The sequence below is a fragment of the Hyaena hyaena genome, unplaced genomic scaffold, assembly GCF_003009895.1.
Source record: "Hyaena hyaena isolate Hyena2069 unplaced genomic scaffold, ASM300989v1 scaffold_70, whole genome shotgun sequence".
Classification (NCBI taxonomy): Eukaryota; Metazoa; Chordata; class Mammalia; order Carnivora; family Hyaenidae; genus Hyaena; species Hyaena hyaena.
The window spans coordinates 3,399,899-3,418,030 of record NW_024080701.1 but is presented as its reverse complement, the minus strand read 5'-3'; the positions used below and the strand labels follow the sequence as shown (position 1 = coordinate 3,418,030).

At 38.1% G+C, this 18,132-nt stretch overlaps 1 protein-coding gene across 1 annotated transcript in view; it reads left to right on the top strand.

Moving 5' to 3' along the window:
- UBR1 (ubiquitin protein ligase E3 component n-recognin 1) overlaps positions 1-18,132 on the top strand; it is a 137,534-nt gene that overhangs the window by 112,167 nt on the left and 7,235 nt on the right. Inside the window, exons 39-44 of the mRNA XM_039232795.1 lie at positions 882-1,032; positions 2,113-2,200; positions 3,871-4,004; positions 5,888-5,996; positions 8,258-8,314; positions 10,281-10,358. Of these exons, the coding sequence (XP_039088726.1) occupies positions 882-1,032; positions 2,113-2,200; positions 3,871-4,004; positions 5,888-5,996; positions 8,258-8,314; positions 10,281-10,358 (617 nt within the window). The remainder of the gene's footprint in view (positions 1-881; positions 1,033-2,112; positions 2,201-3,870; positions 4,005-5,887; positions 5,997-8,257; positions 8,315-10,280; positions 10,359-18,132) is intronic.

Sequence of the window (18,132 nt, the reverse complement as noted above, 5' to 3'; positions counted from 1 at the left end):
TTTATGGTACACTATATTCTAAGATACTCTATTGAATAATTAGGGAAAATGTTGTGGTTGGTTATAAAAAGAAACCCACACAGGGATGCCTGGCTGTCTCAGTCAGTAGAGCATGCAACTCTTGACCTCAGGGTTGTGAGTTAAAGCCCCACATTGGGTGTAGAGATTACTGAAAAATAAAATGTTTAAAAAACAACAACAACAAACAGTATGGAGGTTCCTCAAAAAATTAACAATTGAACTCCCCTATGACCCAGCAGTAACACTGCTGGGAATTTACCCAAGGGATACAGGAATGCTGATGCATAGGGACACATGTACCCCCATGTTCATAGCAGCACTCTCAACAATAGCCAAAGTATGGAAAGAGCCTAAGTGTCCATCAACCGATGAATGGATCAAGAAGGTGTGGTATGTTTATATAATGGAATACTACATGGCAATGAGAAAGAATGAAATCTGGCCATTTATAGCAACATGGATGGAACTAGAGGGTGTTATGCTGAGCGAAATAAGCAGAGAAGGACAAATACCATATGTTTGCACATGTAGGTGGATTAGGAGGAAGCTAACAGAGGACGATGCGGGAGAAGAAGGGGAAAAATAGTTGGGGAGAGGGAGGGAGACAAACCATGAGAGACTCTTGAATGCTGAGAACAAACTGAGGGCTGATGGTGGTGGGGGAGAGGAAAAGGGGGGTGATGGGCATGGGGGAGGGCACTTATTGGGATGAGCCCTGGGTGTTATATGTAAACCAACTTGACAATAAACTATTTAAGAAGAAAAAAAAACCACACAAACATGCTCTATACTTTCAGTTACGAGATTAGCTCATACTGGTCTTTGTTGTTACTCATGTTGATCTCTGTTTTCTCTTATAGGTTGGTGCTGTGTTAGCATTCCCATCCTTGTATTGGAATGACACTGTAGATCTGCAGCCTTCAACAATTAGTTCCTCGTATAATCACCTTTATCTCTTCCATTTGATCACCATGGCACACATGCTTCAGATCCTTCTGACCATAGATACAGGTAAAGCTCACATCAGTTGTTAACTGTAAAATAAGTAACATTTGCCCATGGTTTATTGGCAAAACTAATTATGCATGTGATTAGTCATATCACATATTTCTAAATTCTATGTTATTTCTCTTGTTGAATGATCGTTTATTTGTTTCTTTATGTATGTTGTTTAAACAGCAAATTAGAAGAGCTGTGAAAGGGATAATTAGTTAAACCACCTGATTCTCTAACTAACTTGCAGCTGCTTTCCAGGTATACAGGAAGACCGTTTGGACCTGCTATACACCTTTTCAGATTTCCTAATCTCAGTCTTGGGGATTAGTCTCTCCAATGTTTGACTCTACCTGAATACTTTCAGTCTTCTGATAAGCCTGTTTAGAAAACCATTCTTGATTCCTCCAGCTAGAGTGATAACTCCATCTCACAGCACTGGTCACATAGTATCTTGGTTTATATATAGCTCCATGTTGTCCTACTTTCCTCAGCTCTCCTCCCTCCCAACTCCTCCTTCCCCATCTCAAGTTTCTTGAATAGGAACACTCAAATTTTAAAATCTTTTCTCACAGGATTAAAGTATCTAGCAACATTTGTTATACCAAGTAAGTATTCATTAAATATATTTTGAACAAATGTTCACTTAGTAATGGAATCATAATTCCATGATGAATAACTCAACATCATGGAATTATGATATCGTTATTCTTTTAATTTTTTAATTTTTTTTTTTTTGAGAGAGAGAGAGAGAGATGGCGAATACATGAGTAGGGGAGGGGCAGAGAGAGAGGGAGACACAGAATCCAAAGCAGGCTCCAGGCTCTGAGCTGTCAGCACAGAGCCCGACATGAAGCTCAAACCCACAAACCATGAGATCATGACCTGAGCTGAAGACAGATGCTTAACCAACTGAGCCACCCAGGCACCCCTTACCTAATGGTTTTAATATTTAGAATCAACTGTTTAGGTTGAGAAAAAGGAAAAGAACCTCAGTTGAGTTTACATTGTTTATTATCCTGGAACCATGATATTGAGGTGTAATTTATAAATTGAAGAGCAAACTAATAGATTAATCTTTCAGAATCTCTTTTTCAGACCTCCCTCTTGCTCAGGTTCAAGAAGAGAGTGAAGAGGCTCGTTCTGCATCTTCTTTCTTGGCAGAAGTTTCTCAATATACAAGTGGGTGAGTAGCAGTTCATTAGTTCAACCTATTTCAGTATTGTTTTAATAGTTCCACCTCTTTGTTCAGTTGTTTCACACAATAACTTTTGAACCATTTTAATTCTAGTTTTTAAAAATCAGTTAAGAGCTTTTGGAATAACAGGTACCCATTTGTTTCTGAGACTGAAACAAGTTTTGTTACAGGTTTACTCTTATAAACTGTTCTTTACTCTTATTATAAAGAACAGTTTGATATATCTTTACTTTTATAAAACTGTTCTGGGAACATAGGCCAAAGATAATAGAATTTTAACAAATGGGAGCATTTAGAATTTAAATAATAGGGGAGCCTGGATGGCTCCGTCGATTATGCGACCAACTTCGCCTCAGGTCATGATCTCCCAGTTTGTGAGTTTAAGCCCCGTGTCAGACTCTGTGCTGACAGCTCAGAACCTGGAGCCTGCTTCAGATTCCGTGTCTCCCTCTCTCTCTGCCCCTCCCCTGCTCACGCTCTGTCTCTCTTTCCTTCAAAACTAAATAAGCATTAAAAAAATTTTTTTTAGAATTTAAATAATATACAAAATAGAAGGTAGTCACCCTTTTAAAGCAATCTATACAGTTGATACACTTAACTAACTAGAGATTGTTTTTATGGCTTTTATATAATTGTGAAATATATTGGCATTACAGAGGCTAAAATCAAAAGTATAATAGTACCCCACTGAGCTTTATCTGCTGCCAAACTCTCCCCTCTTTGATTTCATTTTTTTCATCAATTTTTAGTTTGGTTTTTGTTTTGTTTTGTTTTTTAGTTTAGGTAGTGAGAAGAGTAGAGAGAGAGAGAGAGAGAGAGAGTGTGTGTGTGTGTATGTGTGTATGTTTCTAGACTTTATTTTTTAGAACTGTTTTAGGTTTACAGAAAATTTAAACAAAGTACATAGCGTTCTGGGTCACTCCCTCCCCTTACCTATTTCTCCTGTGATTAACATCCTGCCTTAGTGTGATGGGTTTGTTAAAGATGATAAAATAGTATCAATACATTGTTGTTAACTAACGTCCATAGTTCACATTATGGTTCGCTCTGTGTGTGGTAGCATTGGAAGTATCGTATAGAATACTTTCGCTGCTCTACGAATCACCAATTTTAATACAGAAATCAAGAAAGTATTAATTTTTTTAGTGAACTTAACTGCTTTGGTTAGTTATTGATAAATATATCTGATTCACATTTCATCATAAGGGTTAGAAAAAAAAGAAAATAGTTATTTGCTTTAAAAATTTACATAGTAGGAGCATTCACTTTTGAATGCCCCCTCTCTGTAAAGAGAGCTTTCATACTATTCTTACTTTCCTATACTCTAACAAACTTTTGCCTGCTGCTCATTTGAAATTAATTAATAATCATTAATATTAATAATAAGTATATACTGTTAATAATTATTAATATAAATATTATGTATTAAAATCTGTATGGTAAAAGGTACAAGATTTGTGGTTTTACTTAGGAAACTTTTAGAAGATTTAAAGATAGACGCTATTGCCAGTTAAATATTTTGTTTAAAATGTTTAAAAATTAAATGGATTAAAAAAATATTTAAATACTTAGGTATGTTTTTAAACAAGGATGTGTTTAAAGTCTAGGGTTTTAGTATGATCAGTATTCTTTTCTCTTCTGGAATTACTGCCTCTTAGCTGCATTGGGTGTGGTGTTCCTGGCTGGTATTTGTGGGTCTCGTTGAAGAATGGCATCACCCCTTACCTTCGCTGTGCTGCATTGTTTTTCCACTATTTACTTGGAGTAACTCCACCTGAAGAACTGCTTACCAGTAAGTAGGAAAATGAAATCTCAGAGTAGCAAATAAGAGATTTTTTTTCTTACCTTCAGCCTCAAAAATATAAGGTGAGGGCAAAACTACTTTTCTTTTCTCTGCCTCTTTCATCAGTATTCACTCCCAACATGTGTACCCCTGCTGTGGTGTGGTGTAGGCTAAAGGTGAGACCAAAAATGAGATTAGCTTCATAATATGCAGAATCTACTCAGGACTCCTATCTATGTATAGTTGATATCTTTGAGCTTATAAAATGTCTGCACGCAGACTATAACTGATAGGATATGCAAAAAATTAGAAATATTGGTTGCCTTGAGGGAAGAGAACAATTTGGCTAAGTAGGAGGAAAACATTATTGTATACTCTTTATTTGACTTTTGAACATATGAGTATTACAAAGCAAGTAAAATGCTGCTAGGAAAGGCCTGGTATAACAAAGTTAGGAGATATATGTTTGAGTACAGGTCATTTCCCTTCTTCTTTTACTTGCCTTAAATCTAGATCAAAGTAGACAAGGCTTCCTTGTGCCTTTGTATGGGTAAAAATCAGAATATTTGTATGATTTTGGAAGCATCACCAAAATTGTTCAGAGTCTTGCTTTTGCTCTTTGAGATTAAGCTAAACAGGTCAACTTTATTGGCTGTCAGCTTCTATATCTTGAATTCAGTTCAATATGGTTTATTTGATCTAGGTTTGTTGTGATTCTATATGCAGACATACCTTGTCATATTGCGCATAGCCTTATTGTGCTCTGCAGATACCGTGTTTTTTACAAATTGAAGGTTTGTGACAATCCTTTATCAAGCAAGTCTGCCAGCGCTCTTTTTCCCACAGCGTTTGCTCACTTCATGTTTCTGTCACATTTTGATTATTCTTGCAGTATTTCAAACTTTTTCATTATTATTATATTTGTTAGGGTGATCTGTGATGATTGATTATGACTAGCTAAAAGGCCAGATGATGGTTAGCATTTTTTTAGCGATAAAATATTTTTTAATGAAGGCATGTACATTGTTGTTTTAGACATCATGGTACTGCACACTAAATAAACTACAATAGTAAAAGTGTAGCTTTAATAATCACCAGGAAACGAAAAATTCACTTGTCTTGCTTGATTGCAATACTTGCTTTATTGTGGTGGTCTAGAACTGAACTAGTATGCCTGTAAATGGGGAGCTACTTCCCACATAGTTGGGTTTTTTGCATTTTTAAAAAATCATGTATTAATTTATCTAGTTGGTGCTGTAATACAGCAGTGAATAAGATTTTTTATTGGGAGGAGACTAAATATATACAAACAGATAAATGTGTATAATATAATGTCAAGTGGTGATAAATGCTACAAAGAAAAATAAAGCAGGTCATGGGAATAGAGATTGCTGGGCCAGAATGTGTAATACTTTTAGATGGATTCTCACAGAAGGCTTCTCTGTGAGGAGACATGGAACAAAGATACACTGAAATAAAGATGGGTAGAACTGGGAAGACAGTTAGGAAAAGTATTCCTAAACAGAAAGAATGCTAAATGCAAAGCCTGTGTTTGACATCATGAAAGAATAGTAAAGAGATGAGTGTGGCTAAAGCATCATGAACAGGGTGAGGGTGGTGGAAAATGAGGCTCAGGATACAGCCAGGGGCAGATCATGTAGGGACTTTATGCCATAACAAGGACTTTGTGTTTTGTATCTTGTGGTGGTGTGGCATTGGAGAAACCTGATCAGGAGATGAACCAGCTTTGCATTTCAAAGAATCACTGTGGCTTATTTGTCACCCACAGTTTTACAGAGTATAGAGATGAACATAAACAATGAAGAAACTCTGTTACAGGTTGACCAGGTAAGAATAATTTGCTTATTAAATGCATTGTTATTCTCTTGCAGATCCGGCAGAAGGAGAGTACAGTGCACTCTGTAGCTATCTATCTTTACCCACAAATTTGTTCCTGCTTTTCCAGGAATATTGGGAAACTGTAAGACCCCTCCTCCAGAGGTACTATGATGCCAAAATGTCTCTGTTGGGTTATTTTACTCTTGTCTTCCTAATTCACACACTCAAGGAATTGGAGAGAAGTGCAGCAATCATGGGCAACTGGAATTTCCGCTGTCCCACCATAGTTACCATTCCTTGTACTACTCTTCCCCAAAGCTGCCATTTCCTATAAATCATCAGGCAGGCTGGGAGCGGGGGGAGGTGGTCGGTCGTGTTGTCTGCAGCCACACAGTCACAACTCAATACCAAAAGAAACCAAACTGGGGCTCTGTCAAAAACAGTAGTGTATCTCACACGGTAGCCACATCTCAGGAGGGTACCTGAGGGGGAGTAAAAAAGTCATTTGGTGGGTAAAAATGTATCAGTTAAATTTCCCTGCAAGAGTTGGGACTTTTTTTGAGAAAAACTTTCTTTCTACCCCATCATTTGCTGGCCCTCCTGATTACTGTCTACCCTCCTAACCTCTAGTGTCCTTCCCTATCTTTGCCTCTACCATTTTCCATCTTTTTTTTAAAAATATAATTGACAAAATGGGCAGAAGACATGAACAGACACTTCTCCAAAGAGGACATCCAGATGGCCAACAGACACATGAAACGATGCTCAGCATCCCTCCTCATCAGGGAAATACAAATCAAAACCACACTGAGATACCACCTCACGCCAGTCAGAGTGGCTAAAATGAGCAAATCAGAGAACTCTAGATGCTGGCGAGGATGTGGAGAAACGGGCACCCTCCTGCACTGTTGGTGGGAATGTAAACTGGTACAGCCCCTCTGGAAAACAGTGTGGAGGTTCCTCAGGAAACTAACAATAGAACTCCCTTATGACCCAGCAATAGCACTGCTAGGAATTTACCCAAGGGATACAGAAATGCTGAGGCATAGGAGCACATGTACCCCAATGTTCATAGCAGCACTCTCCACAATAGCTAAAACATGGAAAGAGCCTAAGTGTCCATCAACAGATGAATGGATCAAGAAGATGTGGTTTATCTATACCATGGAATACTACATGGCAATGAGAAACAATGAAATCTGGCCATGTGTAGCAACATGGATGGACCTTGAGGGTGTTATGCTGAGCGAAATAAGTCAGGCAGAGAAGGACAAATACCATATGTTTGCACGTATAGGAGGATTAGGAGGAACTTGACGGAGGAACAAGGGGGAGAAGAAGGGCGGAAATGGTGGGGGAAAGGGAGAGAGGCAAACCATGAGAGACTCTTGAATGCTGACAAAAACTGAGGACTGATGGATGTGGGGGGGAGGGGGGATGGGCATGGAGGAGGGCACTTTGGGGATGAGCACTGAGTGTTATGTAGAAACTAATTTGACAATAAACTATTTGTAAAAAAAAAAACTATAAAACATCAATGAAAGAAATTAAAAGAGACACAAATAAATAGAAAGACATTCTAAAAAAATATATATATAATTGACATGTAGCATTGTTTTAATAATTAATTCTCACTGTTACTCTTACTTTAATCCCCTCATTAAAGATTCTGACAACCAGTTCCAACATGTGTTTGGGGAAGATGTTTTGGCCACACATCCAACAGGCAGTTCTCTGACACCAGCGGGATGTCCTTCAGTTCACCACAATCCTACTCTATCTACCTGGAGAGAGCATCAGATCCCATAGGTTAAGGGCTCATTGCTGTAAGACTAACATGCCTATATACAGACACATTATAGACAACTTCTACTAGCAAGTTCAGGGTTGTCACCTGTGCTCCTGACCTAATGGCTGTATAACAGAGGCTCTACTGACTCCTCCTTAGGTTCAGTTAATTTGCTAGAGCAGCTCACAGAACTCAGAGAAATATTTTACTTACTAGAACACCAGCTTACTCAGGAACAGCCAAGTGGAAAAGATGCACAGGGCAAGGTACAGGGAAAGGAAGCCAAGGTTCCATGCTCCCTGAACATACCACCCTCCCCAAATGACCACATATTCACCAAGGTGGAAGTTCTCCAAGTCCTGTCCCATTGGTGGTTTTGGAGGCTGTATTACATAGGAATGGTTGACTGAATCATATAAACAGGAAGAAAATCATATAAACAGAGGACAAAATAAATAGGCAGACACAAAAACAAAGGGAAGAAAAGCAAAGGGGCAAGATGTGAAATAGTAGAAGTCTAATGGAGGGAACATGGAAAGAAGGGACAGAAAGATTTGGAGAGGGTGGCTTACTGATGAACACTGTGCTAAAGTTGTGATGACCTGTTTGCTTTTTCTCTTGGCTCCCTGTATAGGTGGTGTACAGATCCTGCCTTACTAAGCTGTTTGAAACAAAAAAGCACTGTAGTCAGGTTGGTTTTACTTCTCAGTTCTTTCCTACAGGTTGTTTCCAAAAGTAGTTGGTTTGTCAAACATGTTTTCTAGTCTGTCTTCTTCATGCTTACCCAGTACATTGTTTCCTACCTTTCTCTTAGGTCTTTGCCAGAAATTAGATTCTACCTGCAATTGATTTCTTTCTTTGAGAGGCTGTCCTTTCCCTCTTGAATTATTTGATTCCACCAACTCCTCTTTCTTAAGCGTGTTCATGCATATTAAAAGGCACAAGAGGAATGGCATCTTGGAGCTGCTGGTATATTACAGTCAGAGGGTAGTGGCAGTATTCCTATACATCATTTTTTTTTCCTTTTGAGAAAAGAGTAAGATATAAATAGAACTATTCCCTTTACCCCTTCCCTTCCTACTTATATACTTAGAGACTACCCAACAAAACTTTCTTCAGCCCTCCTGTCTCCTTTAAGTTATGGCTCAGTCAATATGCACCTTTCCTCAAGGACCAATTCAAATCTGACCTCATCCCACAAGTCTGTCCTCATACACCCTCTCAACACGTGTGTGCATGTGTACCTGCCCGCAGCATAAAGCACTCAACAGTAAGTTCAACAAGGCCCAGATTGCATGCTTATTTTCTTTGTATCCCCCCAGGACATGCTTTATGTTATATGTGTCTAATTTTTATTCAAATTGAATTGCATTAGTCAACAAGCAGAGTAGTTGACCCCCAGCCTTAAGTGCTAACATCAGTAGTAGCATTTTTCCATGGCTAAAGCAAACACTGTGACATGTGCATATGCCACCTTCTCTTCTCATCTCTTCTCACCCTTTCAACTTCTTTAGCCTCCACTGTAAATGCACATATGCTGCCTTCACCTTAACCCCACTGTAGAGATTATAGAGCCAGCTTTTATAACTTAGATGTAGTAGTATTTACATCACCAAGAAAAGAAAGAGTAGAGAGAAAAGTTTAAAATATAAGTACATATTTTAGCACTGTTAATCTCACACAATTTTCCTGTTATTTCAGTTCATCATGTGCCTTTTAGGCACCTACTATTTCCCCAACATGGTTCTAAAATACTTTGGGAAGTTAAAAGACCTAACACATAACAGCTTTTTGGTCATGGGTAATTTATAATCTAATTATGCACATAAACTGAAGACATAAAGTATAACAGTATATGGAATGTACTATTAATGCTATAGAAATTTAAAGAGTAAAAGATTTTTAATGATGCCGGGTTACTCTTGGAGGAGATCATTTTTAGCTGAATGCAGAAGTAATTACAGAATTTAGGTTGATTGGGGTTTGAGGATAGAGTGTCCATGTTACTCAGATATTCTTCTGCAGGGCATTCATGCAAGGCTTTTATTGTATCTGTATCGTATGGTAAGAATGAATAACATTTACAAACAAGTATCAAGTACTAAGTACATTATGTTCCACTTCAGCATCTTACTGAGTCTTCAACAGTTCTATGATACTATTATTTATATTTAACATTTCTTAAATCAGCATGAGTCTTTTATATTTCTTTCCCCCAATCTCATAAATTTATTATTAAATTAATAGTGTGCCATATGACTGAGAAAGTATAATATATTCATCTTCTAGTTTACAGACCATGAAATCCAGACTTAGGTTCAGTGACTTGTTAGATATTAGAGAATTTAGGATTTGTAGCTGTGTCTGATTACAAATGCCTTTTTATATTAACTTCCTAGCCATTACGGAAATCTAGCTGGAACAGTTTAGTCTTCAGGAATAGTGAGAGTTGAGTTTGAAAAGTAAACCAGCTGATGAAAGATTTGAAATTCTAGGCTCAGAAGCTTGGATTTAATGTCAACAGGGGGAATTACTATGGGGTGCAAGTATGGATCCTTTTGTTATTTTTAAGACATTCTTTCTTCTGTTACTTGGACAGTTTTTGACATGGGCTTATTTACTCTCAAGTAAAACTGTCTTTTAAATTATATTTCTAGATACCCTAGAAAAAGAAATAGTTTGATAGAGCTTCCTGATGACTATAGCTGCCTCCTAAATCAAGCTTCTCATTTCAGGTAAGAAGAAATACTTAATACTTAAAAAAAAAATTTTAAGCTTGCAATCGGTATGCACCACCACTAGCTAATTTTTTAAAAATTGACCACTGAGCATCTTTTCTAACAGTGATTGTTGATTTCTTTTTTATTGTTGAGGTGAGAACCACAAAACATACAGTTAATGTGTACAGATAAAGTGTACAAATTCAATGCAATTTAGTGTATACACGATGTTGTGCAACCACCACCTTTCTCTAGTTCAAAAACTTTTCCATCATCCCAGAGAAACACCTTGTATCCACTAAGTAATCACTCCCCAGTTCCCTCTTTCCCAATCGCCTTCTAATCAATAATCTGCTTTCTTTCTCTATGAATTTGCCCTACACTATATATATTGTATAAAAGGCATCATATAATATATGATATTTTATATCTTGCTGCTTTCATTTCATATAGTTTTTGAAGTCCATCCAAGTTATACATGTATTCAGTCCTTTCTTGGCTAAATAATATTCTATTGTTGAGGTGCTTGGCTGGCTTAGTCGGTGGAGTTTGAGCCCCCTGTTAGGTGTAGACATTACTTAAAATGTTTATGTCTTTTTTTTAATGTTTTATTTATTTCTAGGAGAGAGAGAGAAAGAGAGAGACAGCGTGAGCAGGGAAGGGTCAGAGAGAGAGGGCGACACAGAATCCAAAACAGACTGCAGGCTCCGAGCCGGCAGTCAGCACAGAGCCCGACGCGGGGCTCGAACCCACAAACCGTGAGATCATGATCTGAGCCAAAGTCGGACGCTTAACCGACTGAGCCACCCAGGCGCCCCTTAAAGACTTTATTTTAGGGGCGCCTGGGTGGCTCAGTCGGTTAAGCGTCCAACTTTCGCTTAGGTCATGATCTCGCGGTTCGTGGGTTCGAGCCCCGCGTCGGGCTCTGTGCTGACTGCCTGCTCAGAGCCTGGAGCCTATTTCAGAGTCTGTGACTCCCTCTCTCTCTGACCCTCCCCTGCTCACGCTGTCTCTCGCTCTCTCTCCTAGAAATAATAAAATAAAATAAAATAAAATAAAATAAAATAAAATAAAATAAAATAAAAATCTTTAATATTCCATTGTATGTATATACAAGAGTTTGTTTATCCATTTATCTGTTGATGAGCATTTAGGTTGTTTCCTTCTTTTGACTATTATGAATAATACCATGGTAACCATTCATGTACAAGTTTCTATGTGGACATATATTTTTCATTTCTTTTGTATATATTCCTAGGAGTAGAATTATATATACTGGGTCATTGTGGTAATTCTGTTTAACTCTTTGAGTAACCACTAAATGGTTTTCCATAAATGGCTGTCCCATTTTACATTCCCATCAGCAGTGTAAGTTTTGAGAGAGAGAGAGAGCACAGGAGGAGCAGGGAGGGGGAGGGGAGAGAGAGAATATCAAGCAGGTTCTGCACTGTCAGTGCAGAGCTCAACATGGGACTCACACTCATGAACCATGAGATCATGACCTGAGCTGAAATCAAGTTGGATGCTTAACCAGCTGAGCCACCAGGTGCCCCAATACACATTTTCTTAATGACCACTGATGTTAAACATCCTTTCATGTGCGTTTTAGACATTTGTATATGTTCTTTGTAGAAATGCATGTTCAAGCCCTTTGCCCGTCTTGTAATTGGACTATTTGTTTTGTTGTTGAGTTGTAAGATTTCTTTATATTGAAGGGAAAGGAGACTCTTCCTTTCTTCCCTCTTGGTTCTTTGGCTGGTCAAATAATTAAATTGATATAAGACAAATTAATAGGAGAGGAGTGCCTGACTGCCTGGGCAGCTCAGTTGGTGAAGTGTTCGACTTCACCGTAAGTGGTGATCTCACAGTTCATGAGTTTGAACCCTGCATCAGGCTCCATGCTGTCATTTAGGGATTCTTTCTCTCAGATTAATAGAAGAAAAATTAACTTCATATATATGAGAGATCATAGAAATACGAGACTCAAAGAAGTAACTGGTTTTATACCTTTTAGTCAAAGACACAATTATTTGTGAAGCTTTGACAAAATGAAGGGGTTTAGGCTGGAGTACCAAATTAATGAAGAAGTAAGAGAGTATATATATATATAAACTTCTTGACTTTGATTTCCCTAACTTTGGCAGTAAGGATATTTTCTATCCTTCTGGATAGGGAGAATACCTTCACATGGAAGATTTATCTCCTGCTTTTGGGAGAACAAAAGAGGTGTCATAGTGTCCTTTTAGCACCTGCTCTTTCTTAAGTAACTGTAATTCAAAATAATCAATATGGCAAAGTAGTATATTTTGGGGTGGACTATTCTAATCTCTTTCAATCTCTCCTTAATAGTTTTGTAGTTTAGCTCTGTATTTAAGCTGTGGATCTGTTTTGAGTTAATTTTTGGAACAAAGCAGGAACTCCAGCTTCATTCTTTTTTTTTTTTTTTTTTTTTTTCCATTTTTCATTTTCCAGTTATCCTGACACCATTTTTTAAGAGACTATTCTTCCCTCATTGGATAGTCTTGGCACCCACATTAAAAATCAATTGGTAAATGATGTTTGGGTTTCTTTCTAAATCTGAAAGTCTGTCCATTGGTCTCTATGTCTGTCTATCCTTAGGCTGGTACCACACTTTTTAATAACCATAGCTTTGTAAAAGAAGTTTTAAAATTGTTACATGTGAGCCTTACAACTTTCTTTTTCTTTTTCTGTGTTGTTTTAACTATTTGGGCCCCCTTGCAGTTACATGCAAATGTGAGGGTTGGCTTTTCCATTTCTGCAAAAAGGCAGTTGGAATTTTAATAGAGATTGAATTAATCCTATAGATTGCTTTGGAGAGTATTGCCATCTTAATAACATTAAGTCTTCCAGTTTGTGAACATGGATGCCTTCTTAGGCCTTTAATTTCTTTTCTGCGGTATTTTGTAGTTTCCAGTGTGCAAGTCTTGCCCTCACTGGTTAAATTTAATCCTGGATATTTTAGTATTTTGGATGCTATTGTAAATGAAATTATTTGTCTTTTTTTTTTTAAGTTTATTTATTTATTTTGAGAGAGACAGAGACAGTGTAAGTGAGAGAGTGGCAAAGAGAGAAGGAGGCAGAGAATCCCAAGCAGGCTCTGCACTGTCAGCATGGAGCCCAACATGGGGCTCAAAACTCGTGAAACCATGAGATCATGACCTTAAGCCAGAAGAGTCAGAAATTTAACCAACTGAGCCAGCCAGATGCCCCTGCAGTTATTTTTCTTAATTTCCTTTTTGGATTGTTCCACTGCTGATGTATTGAAACACAGTTGATTTTTGTGTGTACGCTACAACTTACATGGGTATCCAAAGGGATAATACTAGCTTTTATACTTACATGTATAGTTAGCTTTACCAGTTATCTATGTTTTTTTATGGCTTCAAGTTCCCATTGGTGTTCTTTTGTTTTGCTTCTCAAGGACTCCCTTTATTACTTCTTGTAAGACAGGCCTACCAGCAGTGAACTTCCTTAGCATTTGTTGATCTGGGAATATATACATTTCTCCTTTATTTTTAAAAGATAGTTTTGGCAGATACAGAATTCTTAGTTGACAGCTTTTTTCCTTTGGACACATTACATGTATCCCACTGCCTTCTAGTCTTCCTCCATGGTTTCTGATGAGAAATCAACTGTTAATTTTATTGAGAATTCCTTGTATGCGATGAAATTGCTTCCCTTGCTGCTTTCAAGCTTCTTTCTTTGTCTCTGACTTTTGACAGTTTGATCATAATACGTCTTTTGTGTGAACCTCTTTGAATTTATCCTGTTTGTAGTTCAGTTTCACTCCTGATGTGTAAATTCATGTCGTTCGACAAATCTGAGGAGTTTGGGCCATGATTTCTTCAAAAAAATGCTTTTTCACTTGGTTGTCATTCTACAACTCCCGTAATATGTGTGTATGTTAGTATGCTTTTGGTGTCCCATAAATCCCTCTATTCCTTTTTATTCATTCTTATTTCTTTCTGCTTCTCTTACTCAGTAATTTTAATTGTCCTGTCTTAAAATTCATTGATTCTTCTGCCAGCTCGGATATGCAGTTCATCCCCTTTGGTAGGTTTATTTCAGCTGTTGTACTTTATTTGTTTCTTTTTTTTATGTAATTTCTCTTTGCTGGTATTTCCTACTCTTTCATGTGTTTTTCTAATTGCCTTTAGTTTTTTGTCAATGGTTTCCATCAGCTCTTTGAACTCACTTAAGAGTTAATTTAGAATCTTTGATTATTAACAAGTGTCATGTCTTGACTTCCGTGGGATGATTTCTGTCAGTTTCTTTTTTTCCCATGAATAGGCCTTACATTTCTGTTTCTTTGTAAGTTTTGTGAGTTTTGTTGAGAATTGGACATTTTGAATATTGTAATGTAGTAGCTCTGGAAATCAGATTCTACCCCCTCCCCAGGAATTGCCACTGTTGCTTGATGAAGGCTGTAGATGTCTGTTTGTTTAGTGACCAAACTCATTTTGGCAATGACTGTTTTCCTCATTATGTGTTCACTGAAGTCTCTGTTCCATTTTCACTGCAGTCAGCCAGTGAACTGGCAGATTTCCTTAAATTTCTGGATCCAATAGGAAAAGTGATGATAAGGAAAAGTATAAAGAATATTCTGTCTCTTTATGGGGTGCCTGGGTGGCTCAGTCAGTTAAACATCCGACTTCGGCTCAGGTCATGATCTCACGGTTCACGGGTTCGAGCCCCACGTCGGGCTCTGTGCTGACAGCTAACCCAGAGCCTGGAGCCTGTTTCAGATTCTGTATCTACCTCTCTCTCTGACCCACCCCTGCTCATGCTGTCTCTTTCTCTCTCTCTCTCTCTCTCTCTCTTTCAGAAATAAATAAGACATTTAAAAATTAAAAAAAAAAAAAACATATTCTGTCTCTTTAAATCCTCTCTGCCATCACCACCAAGGAAGCCCCTTCAGCCCACTGGAGTTGAAACAGTAGCCAGTCTGTGTGTCAGCCCCTCAGTGAATTGCCAGGCAGAACTAAACAACCCTGAGTTTTGAGGACAACCTTCATTTTTTGAGGGGGTGGTAGCCACTACACAAAAACTCAAGATTTACTAAAAGTTACAAACTTCTTTCTTTGTGAAGCACTCCTGTGGATGCTGCAAGTGATCACCTAGATTCCAAGGTCCAGAATAGTTGCTTCAGATAGTTCTTGCCAGATCAACAGTTGTATTGGTAGAGGAACCAATTTCTGGAGCTCCTTACTACACCATCTTCTATGACCTCTCTCCTCAAAAATTTTTAAAGCTATAGAAACCTTTTGCTTTTGCTTTATATCTAAAAAAAATTTTTTTAATGTTTATTTATTTTTGAGAGACAGAGTGTAAGTGGGAGGGGCAGAGAGAGAGGGAGACACAGAATCCCAATCAGGCTCCAGGCTCCAAGCTGTCAGCACAGAGCCCAACACAAGGCTCAAACTCACGAACCACAAGATCATGACCTGAGTGGAAGTCAGCCGCTTAACCGACTGAGCCACCCAGGTGCCTGCCTTTTCTTTTTTTTAAGCACTCAAAGAATCCTCATTCATTCATATGTCTTTTTACATGTACAAATGTGGTCAACACATCCATCCACTGAAGTAACACTATTTTCAACTTCACAAACAAGTAGTTCTCTTAGCAATATCTTCTTTACGTGTGTCTTGAAGCACTATTTTATGTACATTACAGTGAGGTACCCACATCCTCACCGAAATAACACTGAAGAACCCTCCCCCTTTTTTTTCTCCAAGCAAAAATCTTATATGGAAGCCCATTATTATAGTAAAACGAATAAGCACTGTGGCTCAGGTATAAGCCTGATACTAGAGAGAGGAATGAAGTTCCTTAGCTTTGTGTGGCATTATGCCCCATCCCCACACCTCAATCACATTAAACCCTGCTCTAAAACAGTGTTTCTTAGACTTTCTTTTATCTTCCTCTTCCCTTTTACTGATTATTTTCCAAAAAAATTCTGGATGGTTAAGACTGGTGAGAAGTAAAATAAACTAGTTATATTATACTCATTACTGATATCATGTATGAATTACCCATTAGTTACTTTTGTAAGAAAACAACATGAGCTTAAACACATGAATCTGTATGATAAAATAATATCCTACAAACTTAACAGTGTACACTTGCTATTATATGATGTAAGTTATTCATATAGGATAAATTTATGAGCTGCGCACCACCGATGTAATGTCCCTGAATGGAGAAATTCTGTTTTTATCTACCTTAGCCTTTGGTGTATGAATATTCTCATATTTGAATCACAGTGCCTCATGTCTTGGGCTAAAATTACTATTGATGCAATTATGTATCCTTGACACTCAGGTGGCATCACACCACCACCCATAGCAAATCAGATTAATAATGATGACATGAACTAAAGGCAAGAATCTCAGCAGTCTGAAAATCGAAGCCTATTCAAGACTTCATTGCTGATATACCAATGAACCAGTGTGATGTACCACAGCATCTTTTTCCCAAACTTCAGGGATTCCTAAGCTCAGTTAGGAGTTACATAATATTAAGTAAGCTTTGCACAGCAGCCATACTTCTTAATAAATTTAAATTAATTAGAGTTCTCAGAAAACACAAATAACTCTTAAATTTTAAGGATACCAGTTAGTAATTATAATGAACTGCCTTGGTGTACAAAGTGACTATTGCAGTCCTTAGTCATAAGTTAAATAACCTGCTGTCATTTGAAAGGGTGAAAAACAGGGATTGCAGTTTAGCATCACTTTGAGGGCTTGAAGAACCCAACTGTCGCCTACCCTGAGAATCACTGCCCTACAGAATGACTAAGGAAATTCTCGTATTCAGTTACAACCTCTGCTTTGAACCCTGAAGCCTGGGAGTTTAACTGGCCCAGCAGGGGCTTGGGCAGCCCGTACTCCAGTCTCTGTTACTAGATAGAACTGACCTTGGTGTTAGCTCCCTTGCTACTTGTCTCACGCAGGTTAAGTTCAGCCATCTAAAGAAATGGTTGCCTCATTTACCTCCCAGGCCTCAAAAAATAAGCTAGGTGATTTCAGAGATTGCATCCAGTTCTAAATTCAGTGATTCTCCTAATCTTAGAGCTGCATTGCTACCACAGAATCCCAGCAAATAAGTGTTACCTTCCTGGCATTAAAGAGTATCACTGTTGGCTCTTAGCAAAATCTGAGAAAAGTGTTAGTCATTAATCACAGTGAAGATCCCCTTGGATGATTTTACTACTTACTGATTTCAAATAAAAATGAAAGTAAATCTGATGATCTCTTCCAGTTTCATTGTCACCATCAGTTTCTTTTAAGACTGAGCCATTCGGGTGCACCAGGTGGCTCAGTTAATTAAGTATCCCACTCTTGATTTTGGCTCAGGTCATTATTTCACTGTCTTAAGATTGAGCTCCACATCAGGCTCCACATGGAGCCTGCTTGGGATTCTCTCTCCCTTAGCCCCACTTGTGTTCTCTATCCCCATTCAACAAAATGGATGTGAAATGCACCTGAACCCTTACTGCACATCATGATTTAAAATTAAAAAAAAAAAAATTGGGAGCACTTTTGAGTGACTCAGTCAGTTAAGTGTCTAACTTCGGCTAAGGTCGGTATCTCACAGTTCATGGGTTTGAACCCCCTGTCAGGCTCTGTGCTAATAGCTCAGAGCCTGAAGCCTGCTTTGGATTCTGTTGTCTCCTTCTCTCTGCCCCCTCTCCTGCTTGTGCACACTCACCCGCTCTCTCTCTTTCTCTCAAAATAATAAACATTAAATTTTTTTTTTTTAAAAAGCA